General features: G+C 31.3%; 3 protein-coding genes across 6 annotated transcripts; 1 reads left to right on the top strand and 2 right to left on the bottom strand.

The window, feature by feature from the left end:
• Positions 1 to 1,123: 1,123 nt before the first annotated feature.
• Positions 1,124 to 3,581, bottom strand: LOC7469983 (uncharacterized). Of its 2 annotated transcripts, none has more exons than XM_006384440.3 (8): positions 3,419 to 3,581; positions 3,256 to 3,309; positions 2,831 to 3,101; positions 2,640 to 2,701; positions 2,080 to 2,278; positions 1,883 to 1,979; positions 1,565 to 1,647; positions 1,124 to 1,312 (listed from the first exon to the last, which is right to left on the bottom strand). In XM_006384440.3, exons 2-8 carry the CDS (start codon positions 3,301 to 3,303, stop codon positions 1,305 to 1,307), a joined length of 768 nt encoding a protein of 255 aa, XP_006384502.1. In that variant the 5' UTR covers positions 3,304 to 3,309; positions 3,419 to 3,581; the 3' UTR covers positions 1,124 to 1,304. The 2 variants fall into 2 exon arrangements, with proteins under 2 accessions (XP_006384502.1, XP_002305421.2); XM_002305385.4 differs by having other exon boundaries at positions 3,256 to 3,306; positions 3,419 to 3,579.
• Positions 3,582 to 10,112: 6,531 nt separating this feature from the next.
• Positions 10,113 to 11,691, bottom strand: LOC7461207 (mediator of RNA polymerase II transcription subunit 32). Of its 3 annotated transcripts, none has more exons than XM_024598908.2 (3): positions 11,437 to 11,691; positions 10,755 to 11,226; positions 10,113 to 10,412 (listed from the first exon to the last, which is right to left on the bottom strand). In XM_024598908.2, the coding sequence occupies exon 2, from the start codon at positions 11,193 to 11,195 to the stop codon at positions 10,755 to 10,757; it is 441 nt and encodes a 146-aa protein (XP_024454676.1). In that variant the 5' UTR covers positions 11,196 to 11,226; positions 11,437 to 11,691; the 3' UTR covers positions 10,113 to 10,412. The 3 variants fall into 3 exon arrangements, with proteins under 3 accessions (XP_024454676.1, XP_024454677.1, XP_024454678.1); XM_024598909.2 differs by having other exon boundaries at positions 10,113 to 10,236; XM_024598910.2 differs by having other exon boundaries at positions 10,113 to 10,231.
• A 3,478-nt stretch (positions 11,692 to 15,169) lies between these two features.
• On the top strand, positions 15,170 to 16,186 carry LOC18097873 (uncharacterized). The gene has a single exon (XM_006384438.1). It carries the CDS (start codon positions 15,170 to 15,172, stop codon positions 16,184 to 16,186), a length of 1,017 nt encoding a protein of 338 aa, XP_006384500.1.
• Positions 16,187 to 18,223: the final 2,037 nt, after the last annotated feature.

The following is an 18,223-nucleotide window of genomic DNA, read 5'->3' as shown; positions in this document are numbered from 1 at the left end:
CGTATATAAAATATTATTTAATGTTAAGAAATGGGTTACTCATGCAGACACTTGTGGAAGCGTTCATGCTATTTATATGGCATGTATGATGTTGTCCAACCACCAAACTTGGGCTTCTATGATGTTATTACTCCTTCATTACAGGGTGACACTTGTGGACAAAAGTTATCGAGTTTTGCACCGGTGATTGTTTTTTTCTTCTTTCTTCTTTCCTTTCTTCTCGATTTCAGACATTTTCAAAGCAGTCTTTTGATTTGTTTTTTCTTCTAGATTTGATCCCTTTTTATTATTTATCTTATTTTAAACAATCCATAAAGTTGTAATTTGTTTTCAATTTAATCTTCCTTTGATTTTTTTTTACCTGTCAAAGTAGTTATCATTTTTTTGGTTGCGATTTTATTTTTAATCATTCTCTTAATTAAATTATATTTTTATTTATATCCCTTGACATTTTATATCATTTTTTTAATTGAATTATTTTTTCAATTGCATCTCTCAATATTTTATTTTATTTTTATTTTAGATTTGATTTTTATTATTTTAATTATTATTTGTTTTGTTTTTAATCTTTTTTTATTAAAACTTTATTTTTTAATCTCGTCCCTCATTATTTTATTAATCTAAAATTTAACTTCAAGATTTTTTTTAATTTATCTTCTATGGGATAATTCTAGTCTTGGAACTCGAGTCACGAGTTTGAGAAATTAATTCATGTTGACTTAAGTATTTTTTTCAGGTCTTTTTTACAATTAATTCTGATCTAATTTTTCTATAAGATTATTCTAATTTTATATAAGAGATCACAGGTTTCATGAGTTAACCCATGTACTTGAGCCAATTTTTTTTTCAATTTATTTATTATTGTTACCTATTTTTCACATTATTAAATTAATTGAGATTGTTGAATCTAATACAATCAATAACCTAACTCATAAATTCCTCTTATTTTTTAAAAAATAATATCATTATTTAAGCATTGTTTTTGAAAAAAAAATTGATCCGAACTACCACGAGCCACCAGTTTAGTAATGCAGGTATATAGGCCGTTGGTTGTGACATCTTAATCCTCTGCTTTGGTTTGAATCAGCATGAACAAGAGTGATGTCATAGCTCGAAAGAGGGATTGCTAAACTGCGGTTGATTTAGGTTGTGATTAAATTACAAGGGGAAGGAAGAAAAATGGAGATAGAGAGATGCCTCGTCGTACGAATATAATTAGTCAATTGAACACGGCTTACATATGAGAGTGTACAAACAAGTCTGCATTGACAGAGGCATTACAACAATCTCTCGAAGTAGCAGGTTCATGTTCCTGTTCAAGAATGAAAACAGACAAATTTAAACCAACTTCTTTGAAATTCGATTACTATTATACTCAGTACACGTTCCACAATTGCCAAATCATTTGCAGGAAATCATCAAGACTGGTTTTGGTGGAAATTCCTAATATTTGCTGCCCATTTTAGCTAGCATATCACTAATTCACCTTCTTGTTTTCTTTAGTGGATCACTAGTCCACACATTTTTTCCAGAATAAATTGCCACACTCCAAAGAGGATCTTACCGTACTTTTGCCGCACTATGGTGAACTTGTAAATGGCCTTCACCAGGGAACCGTATCTCACGGACTTCAAGGGTCCCATATGTCTGCAACACAATAGGCCACAACTTAAATCCATGAAAAGCAAACCTCAGCAGGACATGGATTATGTGGTGCAAGTAATTGATAAAAATCTGAATACAGGTTGAGAAAAGAAGGTCCACTGCTGCTTCCATATTCCCCACAGTGATACAAAGATGAACAAAAATACAAAATGAATGATCCAACCTACAATTTTCAAATTAAACTATCTTAATTGCCTCATCGAGACAGAAAACTTACACTATCTCGGTATATCGAATTCTCCAAGCTGGGAAACCTAGATGGCATCTTGCAGGTCCATAAACTAATAGCAGATCAGGTTCTGGCCCTCCACAACCTCATAATTCAAGAACATTAACAGTCAATATGCATAAGATTTATGTCTGAAAGGAAATCAATTCCTTCAACCATTCAGCAGATTGAGAAATAGAACAAACCTACAGCTCGCAGTGCCTCAGTCATGTTAGCTTCTGTGAATATCTGTTCTTTCTGTTCTGCACCAGAATTAGCCACCTTCGAGTACTTCATGAAAAGTACATTACCACCCTTGGCCACTGCTTCCTTTCCATCTGAGATTGAAGCAAATTCCAGAGTCATGTGTTTCTGGTCCAGTAACGAATCTCTTTCATCAGCTTCCTGCAAAAAGTGGATAGAAAACTTGAGCAAGAAATCTACCTTTGCCACTGACATTCCACTGTAATTTGCAAATAATTCAAATGAAGCAATAATAGCAATTAAGACATGAGATATAACTATACGAAGTTTTCAACCAGAATTCATTGTACAAAATTTATCCAGGCCATCCTTATTCGAGTAATCCTATTGCAATTCATATGAATCTTTCACTGAATCAAATGTCAGTTTAACGAGTTTTCAAAGAATGCTCACTGGCGGCCAGATCATAATTGAGTACCAGTCAAACAGGCGCTACCTGCAATCTGAATGGCAGCAAAGTGAAAAACAAAGGTACCATCACCATACAGATAGAAGATGCTACCTCAAATAAAGTTGCATTTTTCAACTTCGCTAAGATGGATTCCTTAGATTTCTTGAGCACTCCTAGAAAAAAAAAATGAACATTCAAAATCAAAATATTTTAAAAATCCAAAGAGTTTCGTGTTCCTTACAGGCAATTATAAGGGAAAAATACTCAATTACTCAGTTTCACGAGGCATCCAGCATCCTTACCTTCTGTATCATAGAGGCATAAATGTTTGACACCAATAGCTTGTAGCCATTGCAAAAGCTGAATGACTTTCGAAATTCGGCAAGCATCATCGCTCTCTATCACAATCGCAAGATACCGGAGCTTGCCAACATCAATAGATCTGTAACGCTTCAGTAATCCACTAGAGATCAAATAGCTCTCGATCACATTAGCTACACCAACTCCAAGATACCAAAATCTCACAAGAAGATGTACAGAATGCCAAACTAGTCGAAGCCCGAAATTTCCAATCTGCACAAAACCTTAAAATCCAGAGTGACTCTCTACCTTAATGTCGACAGAAGAAAAAAACATATCACATGAATCACAGACAACCATTTATTTCAGAGGCAAAAACAATTAAGAAAAGGTTGCCAGGAATTCAGTGGTAGCTAATGAAACTTGCCTGATTAATCCCAAATTTAACTCTCTGCACTTCATCTTTGAAGTCCATTATCTACTAAACCAAAAAAGAAAATCACAACCCATTAATTTTAAATGTATCAATACACATGCATGTAGATAAAAAGATATGTAGAAAGCAAGAACCAGATAAAGAATTTACTTACAAGACTGAAGCTTGAAAGCAAAATAACCTTTTGTGATTTGAAAGGCGAACCAAAAAGGGGGATTTCGTAGAAAAAGTTACTTTTTATTAGAGTGAGAGTCAGTTCCCCGTTCTGCCTGGAATGGTAGACGACAGGTAGTTAGCCTTTATGTTCAAGACGAAGATAGCGTCTGAAACCGAAGTGTCGTTATGGGGATATTTTTATATTGTTTCGCAAGAGTTTTTGGATCAAACGGACGCTAACAATTAATGAGGGTGGGATCCGTAAGTCCGTCTCATTGACGAGGAAGGCTCAAAAATAATTTTTCAATTTATAATTGAGTCTTGAATACAAATTGAATATATTTTTTTAAAATAAAAATTATTAAAAAATAAAGAATTTAATCCTTTTAAAAAATAAATTTTTTTATCGGAATATACGCTGAGGAATCTCTTAACTATTAGTAGTAGGATTAATAGATCAACAAATTATTAATCCTAATGACCTATCTAATTTTAAATGATTGATACAGTGAATTATTAATTTTTTATTTTATAATTTAAAATCTAGATTCTAATATTTATGAAATTTATGTTAAATACATAGTTAATGTGTATAAGTAATTGAGGATTTAAGAATTTTATTTTGAATTTGACATGCAACTTATCTTGAAAATGCTATTTATTATCAAATAAAAAAACTATTGTTACTAAATTTGATTGCAATAGTCTTGTCATTAAGAACTTTCTTCACTCATTTAATTTCTTAAGTCCGGATTTTAATGTTATTATTTAAGAAAAAATATTATTTTTAAATGCGAGAATAGGAGAGGAAAATATATTGAGTCTCGTGATAACCAAAAAAATAAAAAATTATTGATAGTAGATTTTTCACGAACTCACACACAAATAAAAGCACAGGGTCCTTTTGTTTTCATGGTGTGACTGTTTGAATGTCAGTGTTACAAATAAATTTTAAAAAATAAATAATATTATTTTAATATAATTTTAAATAAAAATTACTTTAAAAAATAATTCCTACTATAATATTAAAAACTATAATAAACTAATTGAATGAGGGTTGTTGAAACTTAATTGAATGAGGCCCAACTAAATTTTTAGCTAGATTAAATCGCTACCCCATCATCTTTTTCTCTCTCTTCGAGAAAAGTGAGCTGTAACATAAAAGAGTAGAGGGTTTAGCTCGGAGATGTGAAGGTTTTTTTTAAAATATAATACTTTTTAAGTATAAATTACATATTTAAAAGCTTAAAAAAACATGTTTTTTACCACACAAAAAAACTAACAAACTACCTCTTATCCAAACACACAGGAATTATTAGATCATACATCCATGTATTTTGTTCAAATTTTAATGGAATCCCATAAAGTACTGAACTAGAGCGGAATAACAAATGTCTGACAATTCTTTTTTTAGTTTAACGTGGGTGTTCGGGTCAGTTTGCGCGCACCTCGACTAATCTCATGGGCTCTGAAGTTAACAACCATGTAAGCCTCCAGTGGCCATCATATAAGCAACCACAGGGCTCGAACCTGAGACCACAGAATGAGCAAACTTCTTGGTCTCAAACTCTTATCATTGGACTACCATTTAGATAGTTATGTCTAGCAATTCTTAATAATATGGTTCGAAGGTCGAAGTACCTGGGGCCAAACCTCAATTTTTTTTTTTATATAAAGAATTTTGAAAGCGAAATTAGATAATCCAATGGATGCATTGATGTTGAGAAAGGGAAAAAAATGTAGCCCGCGGATTAATCAAAATAGCCATATTAACAAAAGATAATTCGTTCACTGTGAGAAGATTTATTGTTTATTAAAACAATAAAATCACCATTTAACCTTTTCTTAAAAAAGTTATCTGGGTGATATAGTCACTCTAAAGTATCTATTGGTTATTATTAAATTAATTAGGAATAAATTAATTTTTTATATTTTAAAATTATAATCCACTAAGTTACCTTTGTAAACATATTTTTGTTTAACTAATGTTTAAGAGCTTTATCGTATTTTCATTTTATTTTATTAGTTATAATTAAGTTGGTTAAGGAGTGGTTTGATATTTTAATAAATTTAAAATATAATTAAAAAATCAAAATTGGTTGGCTCTTGCAAAACACATGTCAAAAAATAAGAGACGTCGCGACGCATCAACTATGCAAGCGGCGTCATATGGCAGCCAAAAATTTTCATTTGTCATATCACTAGAATCATCACAATGTCTTCTTCTTGTCGGGACAGCAAACGGCATTAGTGGTGGTGTGATTTATCGTCAGCGATGTTTTCTTTTTTTCTCTCCCTCTTTTCCATCTTCTTCCCTTGAGATTCACGTTGGCCATTCAAAATTACAGGGTTGTCTTTTTATTTATTGAGATTTCAACTTCGTTCTTTATTCTTTTGGTTTTTAATTATTGTTATTGGTATTTTTGTAAAAAATCGATTTGTTTTCAATTTTATCCTTTAATCCCAATTCATGATATGTTTTTTTTTTCTAATTTAGTCCTTATTCTTTTTGTTCTTTTATTAAATTAATTTTTCTTTTCAATTTCATCATTCATTCAAAAATTGTTAGTTGTCTTCTTCTTTTTTTTTTAATTTCAATTTTGATCCTCATTCTATTAATTGTAATTTTTTGTTTTGAATCCTTTTGTATAATTTATTTTTTTTTATCTAATTTTATCTTTCAATATTTGATTGGTTAAGAATTAGACTTTGTAATTTTTCTAAATATGTTGCTCTTAGTTTAATGACATGACTCAAGGGATTTGAAAAATTAATGTGGGTTGACATCATTTTTTTAACTTATTTTCTTTTTCAATCTCATCATTTGAGATTTATTTTTTTAAAAAAAAGAGCTTTGTGATCTTCTTCGTTTTTTTTCTACTAGGTTATCCTAATCTCATGACCTAAGTTATGAGTTTGACGAGTTAACTCGAGTTAGTTCAACCCTTTTTATGGGGTTGCTTTTTTAAAAAGAAATTTTAATCTTTTTTAAGAGCGTGTTTGACAGTTTGGTTGCGGGTGCTTTTTAAATAACTTTTTCGTGCCAAAATGCATGCCAATGATGTTTTTTCATTTTTTAAAAATTATTTTTGACATCAGCACATCAAAACGATCCAAAACATACAAACCATATTAAATTTTAGTAAAAAAAAAAAATTTCAAAATTTTTGGGAACGCAGCCGCAGCCGCGTTCCCAAACGTTCCCTAAGTCTCATCCTTTAAAATTTGATTCTTTTTGGAATTAATATTTATCATTTTACCCTTTTGGATTTTATTGGATTATCTCATTAGCATGATCCAGATCACGAGATCTAGTCGTCTTACCTTATTTTGATTGTTTTTTTAGATCCCTTTTACTTGTTGATTTTTTTTTCGGTTCTATCATTTTACAATTGATTTGTTAGGAATTAGGTTTTATTATTTTTTTTTTTCATTTACTTTCTATTAAATTATCCTGCTTTTATTATCCAAATTATAAGTTTATCATTCTAACTCAGGTTGACTCAAATCATTAATTTTTCTTTCTTTTGTAAAACACGTCTGCATCATTTTTTACTTGGAAAAATAATAACTCAGCTTCATGGTATAGTGTAGGTACATGGATATAGTCATCCATTAATTAAAAAAAAGTAGGGACTAAAGAGCCTACTCACAAGAAAAGGAAAAGAAAAGAAAGGGTAGATGTTATTGACATCGCCAAGTCGCCTGCAAGAACCCCTAAGCACACCATGAGAAAAATTTGTAACTTATAGCTAAAACGAACTCATTAGCCCGCGCTATGCCACTAGTCATGATAAAATATTGTTTTTAGATAAAAAACAAATGTTTAGGAATTAGAAACATGTCTTTTAAAAAATAGATTTTAATCATGAATTCAACGATATTTCAATCCAACACTGAGATAGAAAAACATTTAATCCACTTGGGTTAACTTGGCTTGATTTGTGAAACTTGTAGGGATAATCTTGAAAAAAACAAATTGAGAAGCTCAATCTTGAATTAACTTAATGTTGAAGAACTAAATCAGTTAAAAACAACATTTGATTAAAAAAACATAGTGAACTCAAGTCAATCAAGCAAACTCGTAATGAAAGTTATGCATGTCGTTAGATTCAATAAAAATTTTATCCCAAAAATTATTTTAAATTTAATTATATAGCAATAAATCGCATTATATTTTTTTTTGTATGAAACGACATTTTTTAAAGTAAAAAAAACATGATAGGCACATGGACCCGAGATAGCAAAGATAAATCATTGACAACAAAGAGTGAAATTACATTCTTTGAGGTTTGAGTTTAATAAGAAAAATAGATCATTGATAATAAGGATGACAATTTAATCTACACCTAATGGATATCAGCCTGACCCAAATGAATTGGTATTTTTTGGACTTGATGGATAATGAATAGATTATGAATATTGTTAAACTTGACCCAAAACCCATCCAAACCTAACCTAAAACATATATTTATATTATATAAATATATTTGCAAAATATTTAGGTTTTTCTAATACAATATGATATATACATACCTTAATATTGACATAAAACACACATATATATAAATAATATTTATCATTTTATTATTGAATATATATATATATATATATATATATATATCGTAACTATTTTATTTTTTATTTATTAATAAATATTAGTATATAATGGATACTCATTGGATGCCTAAAATTTGATAAATAGTTTATAGATATCTAGATTTTTTACTTGAAAGATAATGAGTAGGGTATAAATATTAAGAAATCCGACCCATGGGTAAGATTGTATTTTTTTTAGAGACATAAAAAACTTTAAACCAAAAAAAAAACAATAAATAATACCCCAAATACCGTGGATTAACCCGTTAAACCTGTTACTCGAATAATGGACTCAATTGAGTTCAATGATTTGTTTTTTTATTTTTTTTAAACCAATAGAAGAAAAAGCTTACCCATATGGACTTGAACATTAAAAAAACCAGTCCAAACACGTTTGGGCTTGTCTTATTTATTTATTTATTAAAAAGGTGAACGACCAGTTGTTCGTCCCATTTCTTTTTTCTTAAAAAAGATAGCAAACAACTATCATTTATTTTCTGTAGATTCTTACGACTCTTGTCGCTGAAAAATCAGGGGTTCGATTTTTTTTTCCAATTTAAAGCCTATGTTCAACCTATTTTTGACCTAGAACACCCCTAACACCTTGATAAACCTATCTATGACCACAAAAAAACCAAAAACAAAACCCAAAAAACCAAAATCAACCTGAAGCAAAAATGATTCTTGCACAAGAAAAAATACCTAAATCAAACTCCCCTCATGAAATATAACGCATTGACACCAAAATCATCTATTTTATGGCTAGAAACATCATCAACGATGAATTTTTCTCTCTGTACCAAAATCCAATGAGTCTATATCCTTCTATCACAAAAAAAAACTAAAAAATAAAGAAAATCAAGTATAGTACTAAAATTGAATTTTAAAAAACTAAAGATATCAATTACCTAATAGCTAAAAAAGACAGGGGCTAAACAAAACTTTTCAAATAAAATTCAAAGATACCATCTATTTTACCTGGTATTTACACTTTAGTCCTTTGTCTTTTAGTGCAATTATTTCTTAGAAAAAAATGCAATGAGATGCTAATTTAAGCTAAAAAAATCTTAATTGTGTGAAAAAATATATATATTTAAAAATAAAATTGATTTTTAAAAAAAATTCATTATTCCAATCTATTATGATTTGATTTAGTAGGACATGTGAGAGGAAAGCCCGTTTGGAAATGTGATTGCGGTTTATTTTCAAAATGTTTTTCACTTGAAATTACATCAAAATGATATTGTTTTTACTTTTTAAAAATTATTTTTGATATCAACACATCAAAATAATCTGAAAATGCTTAAAAAAATATTAATTTAAATTAAAAAATAATAAAAAAATAATAATTTTTTTTAAAAAATACTTTTAAAATATAAAAATAAACAGGTCACATGACATGACGGCCATACTCTCTTAGAATGTTAATTAATGAACTAACGCTCCGTATACGTTTTAGACGTTTAAAAAGAAATTGGGAAAGAACAAAGGTGCCGTTGACATGTGCATGTTACGATTGAACAAGGTGATAAATCGAAAACGAACAAGAGTGCCTATCATTCACAAAAAGGCTCAATAATCATGTTTGATTACTTAAACTAATTCTAGAAAATTCCATGTCAAAATTCTTTGCTACGCAGAGAATTACAGACTCCCTACATTATAGCCGGACAATTAAAGAATCTTCGCAAAGCAATGAAAAAGGCTAAAGGCTATTGAAATAACTGAGCAGAGCAATATAAAAGGAATTCAAGTACAAATTGCAGGATGTGAAATTACCCGCGCCGAATGAGTTAGAGAGGGCAGGGTTCCTCTACAAACTCTTCGAGTTAAAATTAATTATTATTCTTATACAGTTAAAACTATCTATGGGGTCTGGGGTCTGAGGTATAAAAATTTGGATATTTGTAGACGAGGAATTGTAAACCCTTAATTAACTTGTCTTTACATTCTATTCATTGATAGAACAAAAAATACAAATTCTTTCATTCTTTTTTTTTTTTTTTTGTTCGGAACGTATGATGACTGGTTTCTCCACCAGACCCCCTAGTTAAGCACATCCTTCACTGTTCACTACGCAATCATCAGCACCCTTAATCGAAGCAGGCAAAAAATAGTACCTACATGTTATGCTAGAAGCTTTTATAGTTCATGAGAAAACATCGCAGCTGCAGCTGCAGCTTCGCTTCACTCAACCAAAACCACTCTTTCCCTGAACTTCACAACGAGAAAAGAACGAAAAAAACAAACAAATACACTATAAAAACAATCTTAATAGCCAGAGAAAAGAAAAACAAGAAAACTTGAACTTTCCCTTCCCCTCCAGTTACAGACTTCCTTCAAATCAAACATCACATAGCAGCTCAATCAGCTCCCAACCCTTTATTTGTGGCCTAGATTATCAATGAGATTGGTCAAATTCATGCTATTATGAAATCACCAGTGTGTTAAAAATTGCAGCTCATAAAGCTCCAGTCACACATATCTAAGAAACTAGGTTCAGAACAATGGAATTCAACTTAGGAGATAGCAGCATACATTCACTAGAAGAAAAATCTTGTAAGAATACATCCTTTGATAAGGTAAAGAACGAATATCCTCCACGCCACTGACAGTTGCTATGTACCCTGACAAACTACTAGCAATGTCCTAATAATCATGCTCTGTAATCAAGCAAGCTCGAAAACATCAATAAAACCAATTCAAAGAGTTCACATTATTGCAGACAAACATACCTATTGAGCTGCATCCTCAGAAAACCTAGCATCAAAAGGAGCAGAAGGGTGAGCATGCCCGGCCGCACCACCTGCAGCACCCGAACCATGCTGCAATTCAATAACAAGCCATCTGACAGCCTTACTCATCTGCTCCAACCGAACAGCACTAATAGGCGGAAGCCCTGTCACTCCACCCTGCCCAGACCTCCCACTCACGGACCCAGTAGCCTCATCCACCAAACACTCCGACCCTACCCTTTGCTTCACGGACTCCACAAACTCCTCCGCTTGATCACATGAAACTCTAAATAACTCCCATTTCTGCTTAAAATTCTCCAGCGCAACATCCGTTGCCGCTGTTTTCTGCCCGCCGGATAACTCCTTGGCTTCCAACACGTTAGCTGCAGCACCGACGAAATCTTGGTATGCGTTGTTTAACGAATCTACGATACTGTCCATCGCCAAAATCTCACGATTTCTCAATTGAATTCTAAAATAAAATAAAATAAATCAAAATATTATAGTTTTTAATTAGAATCACGAAGTTATGAATTTGAAATTAATGGTATAATCTAGTGTAACTCCGATTTCTAGGTCTAAACATGCAATCAAAGCATGAAATTCTATAATTAGTAAATAATGATCAATTAGCTAGATAATCAAGAGCTTAAAAGCCAACGAAGAAGAGCCCGAGGGTTACCTTAACGGTCGCCGGGATTTGATTGTGGATCGATCGGTCTATTTCTTGCTGTTTCTAGGCCTAAGCTCCCTCTCCTTCTGCCTTTGTCCGTGTTGGATAAATCTGGGCTGCTGCAAACCTTTGAATCAAATTGGGTTGGGTTGGGTTGGATTAGGGTCGGGCTTAATTCGGCCGAAAACTTCTGAGATGGCCTATTACATTATTTCCTTTAGCTGGGGTGAAGTGCTCCCTAAATCTTGTTAGAGGTATGAAATAATGGAATTTAAATCTTCTAGGGTTTTCAATGAATGAGTGAAACTTGATGGGAAAAACTGTTTTTACGTGTTTGGCGGTGGTGGGGATTTTTTTCAATTTTCTAATTTAATATAAATAAGTTTATAGCACGATTTTGTTTCATGCAATGTATCGTATATTACCTGAAATTTCAAATAAAACTAATTATAAAATATAGTTTGTTATATGTATATATTAATTTTTGAAACGAAATTGATTTGCACGAAGCATATGGTAAAACAGTCATTAGACATATGTGTAAGCACTAGCAATATTTTAAAATGCAACGATTTTTTATTATTATTTTTAATATGTTGAAGGGTATTTAGAAATGTAATCTCAGTTATTTTTTAAAATATTTTTTATTTAGAAATATATTAAAATAATATTTTTTATTTTTTTAAAAAATTATTTTTAATATTAATATGTTAAAATAATAATAAAATATACAATTTTTTAAATAAAATACTGTTTAGAACATATTAAAAAAAATTAATATGGATTTTGTTGATAACAATGCAGTTTGCATTCATGAAATATTACGCGTCCTTTTCTGTATCTTGCAGGGGTATGGGACTGTCCCACTGCAACTCTTTGTCCTTGCAATAAACTACAACGGGGCTTTTATTTAATTTTACCTTTGTTTTCAGAGCTACATTTTTATTTCTTTTTTCCTTCCCCCTTTTTCTCCCATTTATCTTAAGAGGGGGAGAGAGAGAGACTTCAAATTTCAAAAAACCAGTGGCGCGTATTTTTGTGCCGTACTTGTTTAAGGGCTGTAGTTGTTTACGGAATTGTTGGAAGATTTAATTGTTAGGGTTTAAAATATTTTTAATTTAAAAATATATTAAAATAATTATTTAAAAAAAACACATCAAAACAATCTAAAAATATAAAAAAATAATTTTAAATAAAAAAATTTAAATTTTAAAAAAACATTGTGTTCCAAACACACTCTAATTAAGATTACACTTTAATTAAGATTGCAGCGTCTTTCTTCTCCCAGAAGATCTTGTGTTCGAGTCTTTTCTTTGTAATAATAATAAAAAAAAACAATCACACAGCATAATTAAAACAAGATAATGTTATTGTTAAATCTATTTTCACCCTTCATGAAAGCCGTCCTACTTCATGATTTTGAATGCATTAGAAAATCTTTTAGATATCAAGCCATAACTAAAACGGACAGAAACTCCTAATTGTTAGAATTCAAGAGGTAAATTTAAGTTTTTTAATACACAGGATGCCCTTCAATTCCTCATGGTGGTTGGTGTAATATATCTTACGCATAGCTGTTTGTTGTTGTTATTGTTATTATTATTATTATTATTTATGCACAGAAGCGAGTGTTTATGGTAATAAGCAAGATGAATGTTAAATTAATATAGCCATGGATTAGGTAATGCAATGGTTATTGTTAAATCTGTTTTCACCCTACATGAAAGCCGCCCTGCTTCATGATTTTGAAAGCATCGGAAAATCTTTTAGATATCAAGTCATAACTAAAACGAATAGAAACTCCTAGTTGTTAGAATTCAAGAGGTAAATTTAAGTTTTTGAATACATAGGACGCCCTTCAATTCCTCATGGTGGTTGGTGTAATATATCTTATGCATAGTTATTTGTTATTGTTGTTATTATTATTATTTATTTTTATGTACAGAAGTGAGTGTTTATGGTAATAAGCAAGATGAATTTTAAATTAATATAGTCATAGATTAGGTGATGAAATGGATAATGATTGTTTTTTAAAGTGATTTTTATTTAAAAATATATTAAAATAATATTTTTTTTTAAAAAATTATTTAATATTAATACATAAAAAATAATATATTTTTTTAAAAAGGCAATACCAAGCACTCTCCAATTGTTGGCATAGTATTTGCATTTATACTCAAGCTTCTTACAATTTCGTTTATGTGATTATGGAGTGCTTGCGACTATATATGCATGTACAAAAAATTACACGTCGCTTGTCTATAACAACGTACGGAGAAGATGGCTTAAATATTCCTTGTCCTGCCAGGTTTTGTCAGTCCATAAAAGATGGTGAGTGACCAGCACTTCTTACAGTCCGTTCAAGTGGCCACTCGCACCTTTTAATTATTATTTTTTTTAGCACTGCTTAGGTTTTTTCTATAAAGGCTTTTTGTCAGGACTTAAAAAAAAAAAAACACCAGCACCGGCACCGGCAATAGAAGATGTGCCACCCTTTCATTATTTTCTCGAACACAGTAGATTGGGAAAGCCTTTCATAATTTTATTATAATTATTTTTTAAAATAATTTTTTAGTCAGAAGTGTTTTGAAATAATATTTTTTTATTTTTTAAAAATTATTTTTGATATCAATACATTAAAACGATCCGAAAATATTAAAAAAAAATTATTTTACTTAATTTTTTTTTAAATTTGAGGGAGGTCTGCACCGCGCTCCCAAACGAGAGCTAAGAAGGTATTCGAGAGTGTGGTTGTGGTTGCTTTTCAAAGTGTTTTTTACTCGGAAATGCATTAAAATAATATTTTTTTATTTTTAAAAATTATTTTTGATATCAGCGCATCAAAATGATCTGAAAATATAAAAAAGTATTAATTTAAAGTAAAAAAAATATATATTTTTTATTTTTTAAAAAATATTCTTAAAACATAAAAATAAATATAACTAAGCATACTATGAAGAATTTGGAAAAGCATCATTAAATCTCTGTCTTTATGCTCACATTACGCAAGGCAATATGTTTTTTTGTGTACATGGTTGCACACGAAATTATGTGACTTTGGACATTATGGAAGTCTAAGAGATATTTATGAAGACATTTTGATAAAAACAGAGAATTATGGAAGGGATAAGACTCTTATCTCTCTCCTCAATTAGTTGTTAATAGTTATTTTTCTATATTCTCTCGCTTTATTTTTGTTCCTCGAGGCTTAATTATTGTAGAGCTTTAATTAAGTAAGGTTATGACTGTGTTTGGGAGGGTAGTTATTCTTAGTTTTTTAAAGTGTTTGAAAAGATATTAAAATAATATTTATTTTATTTTTTAAAATTATTTTTTATATTAGAACATTAAAATAATTTGAAAATACTAAAAAAATATTAATTTAAAAAAAATAATTTTTTTTATTTTTTTAAAATACTTTTAAATCATAGAAACAAATAAAAATAGCATATACCTTTAACAAGAAATAGCAAAAGCTAAAGGTAACCTGTACGGGGGAAACAGTGCCAACAAACTCTATAAAAAACAGAATCCGAATAGTTTTTTTTTTTTTTGCATTTCAAATTTTGAAAGAAAATTTATCAAGCTACAGTTTTTATATATCCTGTTTCTTCAACTATATCTCCAATTTCTAGGGTCCTTTAAAGGCGCGTCTCTCTCAATTTTCTCTCTTTTTGCATAAACCAAGATATTAACTTCTCTGTTCCACTAAAATCCTACCACTCTTACCTCTGCACACACCATGAAAAACCAACAAGATTTAGGAACCAGTGATCACCAAGGAATCTCTACAAAGAGAAAACACAGCAGGAACAACAACAACAACGGCAATAGCCGAGACTTGGAAGAGTTTAAAATCCCAAATGAGATGCAAGATCTCGATGAAGATGAAAAGGATTTTGATCTTACACTTTCTTTATCTTTTGGCCCGAGATCTAAAAAGAAAACCACCTTACACACTACAAAACCACAGTTATCCTTGTCATTGCCACCACCTGTGACATCAAAATCATTATCAGTGACTTATCAAACATTGCCCCAACATCAAGAAATCCCACATATTGAAATCGCTGCAGCCCGGAATATGACACCGAGGTCTCTTGACCCTTTTTGGCTTTCTACTTCACATGCACTGCTCGCTGAAGTTCCTCTGACTGAGCCATTATTATACACTACTGCTCCAATAAACCAAAAAAGTCCCATGGCTGGTCCATCTCGCGCTCCACGCACACGCCGGAACCCTTCTCTGGGTGTACCTCGCGAAGGGAAAGGGGAAACTGTTCCTGTCTTGTACTCCTGGGCCATTGACCGGCGCGCAATGGTACATAGCCTGGACTATTTGCTTTCAAGAAAAATAGAAACCATTACTGGTTTTGTCCAGTGCAAGAGATGTGAAAAACAATATGAAATAGGGTTTGACTTGGAAGCCAAGTTTGCTGAAATTGGTGCATTTATCGCTAAAAATAAGAGTTTCATGCATGATAGAGCACCAAGTGTTTGGATGAATCCAACATTGCCCAAGTGCCAATTTTGCGAGCAGGAAAATAGCTCCAAGCCGGTGATTGCCAACAAGAAGAGGAAGATTAATTGGTTGTTTTTGCTTTTAGGGCAAATGTTAGGATGTTGTACTCTTGATCAGTTGAAGTATTTTTGCAAGCACACAAAGAATCATCGAACTGGGGCTAAGGATCGTGTTCTTTTTCTTGCTTATCTTGGATTGTGTAAACAACTTGATCCCAATGGCCTTTTTGATCGCTGAAAGTGGAAAGGGAATCATTGATTCTTATCAAATTGAGATGGTATCTATAAATCAGGATTAGGGCACTATGTATATATAGGTCAACTAGTTTAGGTGGTTCATGGATTTTCTTTTGATTTTTCAGCGTTTAATAATATTGTCTAGCTAGGAAAGATCATTTGCCATATTGCGAAGGCTTGTAACACCATACCATATATGGGTCTTGACTTTAAGATTTGTTCAACTGTTTGATTGTTGCTATATATTATGATATGGTATTAACTTCAATCTTTCCTCCTGTTCAATGAATCGATAGTCTTGAAACAAATTGAAAAGTTTAATGCTAGTTTTATGCGACATTTTTTTTTTCTAATTTAGGAACATATATGGATTCTTATATCCTAATAATCTTGGTGTAATTTGTTGTGTGGGTGTATATATCCTTTCAAACTTTTTGCATCTTTCTAAGCAAATTTTATAGAAGTGCAGGTGATTGAGCTTTTTCCTAAGCTAATTGTTGTTTGCTTCCAGTCTTGATCCAATAGCATCGAAGCTACCCCTTTCTCATCATACTGTCCACTAGTTACATCTAGAACGTTTAGCTAGTTACAGTCTCGCCCACCGGTCTATAAGGGTTTGGCCTCTAGGTACTAAGCCAAGCTTAGGAGGGTGAAGCATTGAGTCTTGACTGATCAACTTTCTTTTTGATATCTATGTATAGCTAGCCGTGACATGGTACTTCCGAGCAGTATATACGTATGAAACGAAAATATACATGCTACATTAAATCGCATACTCGATATCATGTTTATTAAAATTCTCAAAATATCTTCTAGTCATGTCATATGGTTTGAAACTTTGAACAAATCACAATCTTAGTACCTTACCATTTTTACCAAAGGTAAATACAATTAAAGTGGATATGGTTGATGAATTCATATATGGCAGAACTAGCTATATATATCGTGGTATCTTTTTATCATTATCTTTTATTATGTAATTTTGCAGAGATTGATTAAGAAAATCACAAATAAAAACAATAGAGTAATTCATCTTGCATCATGAGCTATGCATTTGCATATGGTTATATGATATTCCCAAGTTCCAGTAATATGGCAAAATATTGTAATGGAATCTAGATCGTGGGTGCTAAATAACATAGCTGTAAAAGTTATCTAATATCCTATCAAACAACTCAAATTAATCTACTCTTGTAATGGACTCTTGGGTGCTAAATATCAGAGCTTAAAAAGCATCTAGTATCCTATTGAACAAATAAACTCCCATTAATCTACTCGTATCATGATTGAGAGGGAGTAACCATATGTAGTCTAATATTTGATAAGCATCATGATCGAATAAACTCGAGTCTTATCCTTTTCCATTGCTAATCTTGAAAAAAAAAAAAAAGAGAACTCCAGATACCACATCCACTTCTACAGTCTTTAGAGAAAGCCCAATCCCAGTCTCATGTAGTTATATGATGCTCTATGATTTATCTATCACAGCAAAGATTTATATGCTTATCATTATACCGAGTGCCCATAAACTTCACCAACCTTGTATAAAGGAAAATGGTATGAAACACAAACAAATCTAAACAAAGTCAATCTAGCCTCAAATCATGGTGTATATTGTGTTATAATCTTGTAATTTGTAACAGCTTTATAGCATTGATTTAGCCTAAAAAAACATATCCTAAATTTAGTTTAAACAAATGAATCCTACCTAAACTAGAAATGTAGAAGCTGTGTATATATACATGACTTCATATTAATAACATGGGATGGTGAAATATTCATTGAAACCTAGCATGTTAATTATCTTATATGGTATCAGAGTCTCAAATCGCTCATGAGCCAATGATCCTAATTCCAATCATGTCCCCTCCTTCAGGTTAAAGCCAAAACCTCAACCTTAACACACAACCCGGTCCTAATAGTCTGGGTCATAATATATACGTTAGTCTTCGACCATTGATTGATGAGTTGAAGCAGTTGTGGTCATTTGAGGCTTTGATACATGATGTATTGAGGAAACATAATTTTCTGATGAAGG

The sequence above is a fragment of the Populus trichocarpa genome, chromosome 4 (genome assembly GCF_000002775.5).
Source record: "Populus trichocarpa isolate Nisqually-1 chromosome 4, P.trichocarpa_v4.1, whole genome shotgun sequence".
NCBI lineage: Eukaryota > Viridiplantae > Streptophyta > Magnoliopsida > Malpighiales > Salicaceae > Populus > Populus trichocarpa.
Note: the sequence above shows the minus strand (reverse complement) of the source record. Positions and strands in the feature narration are given on the sequence as shown.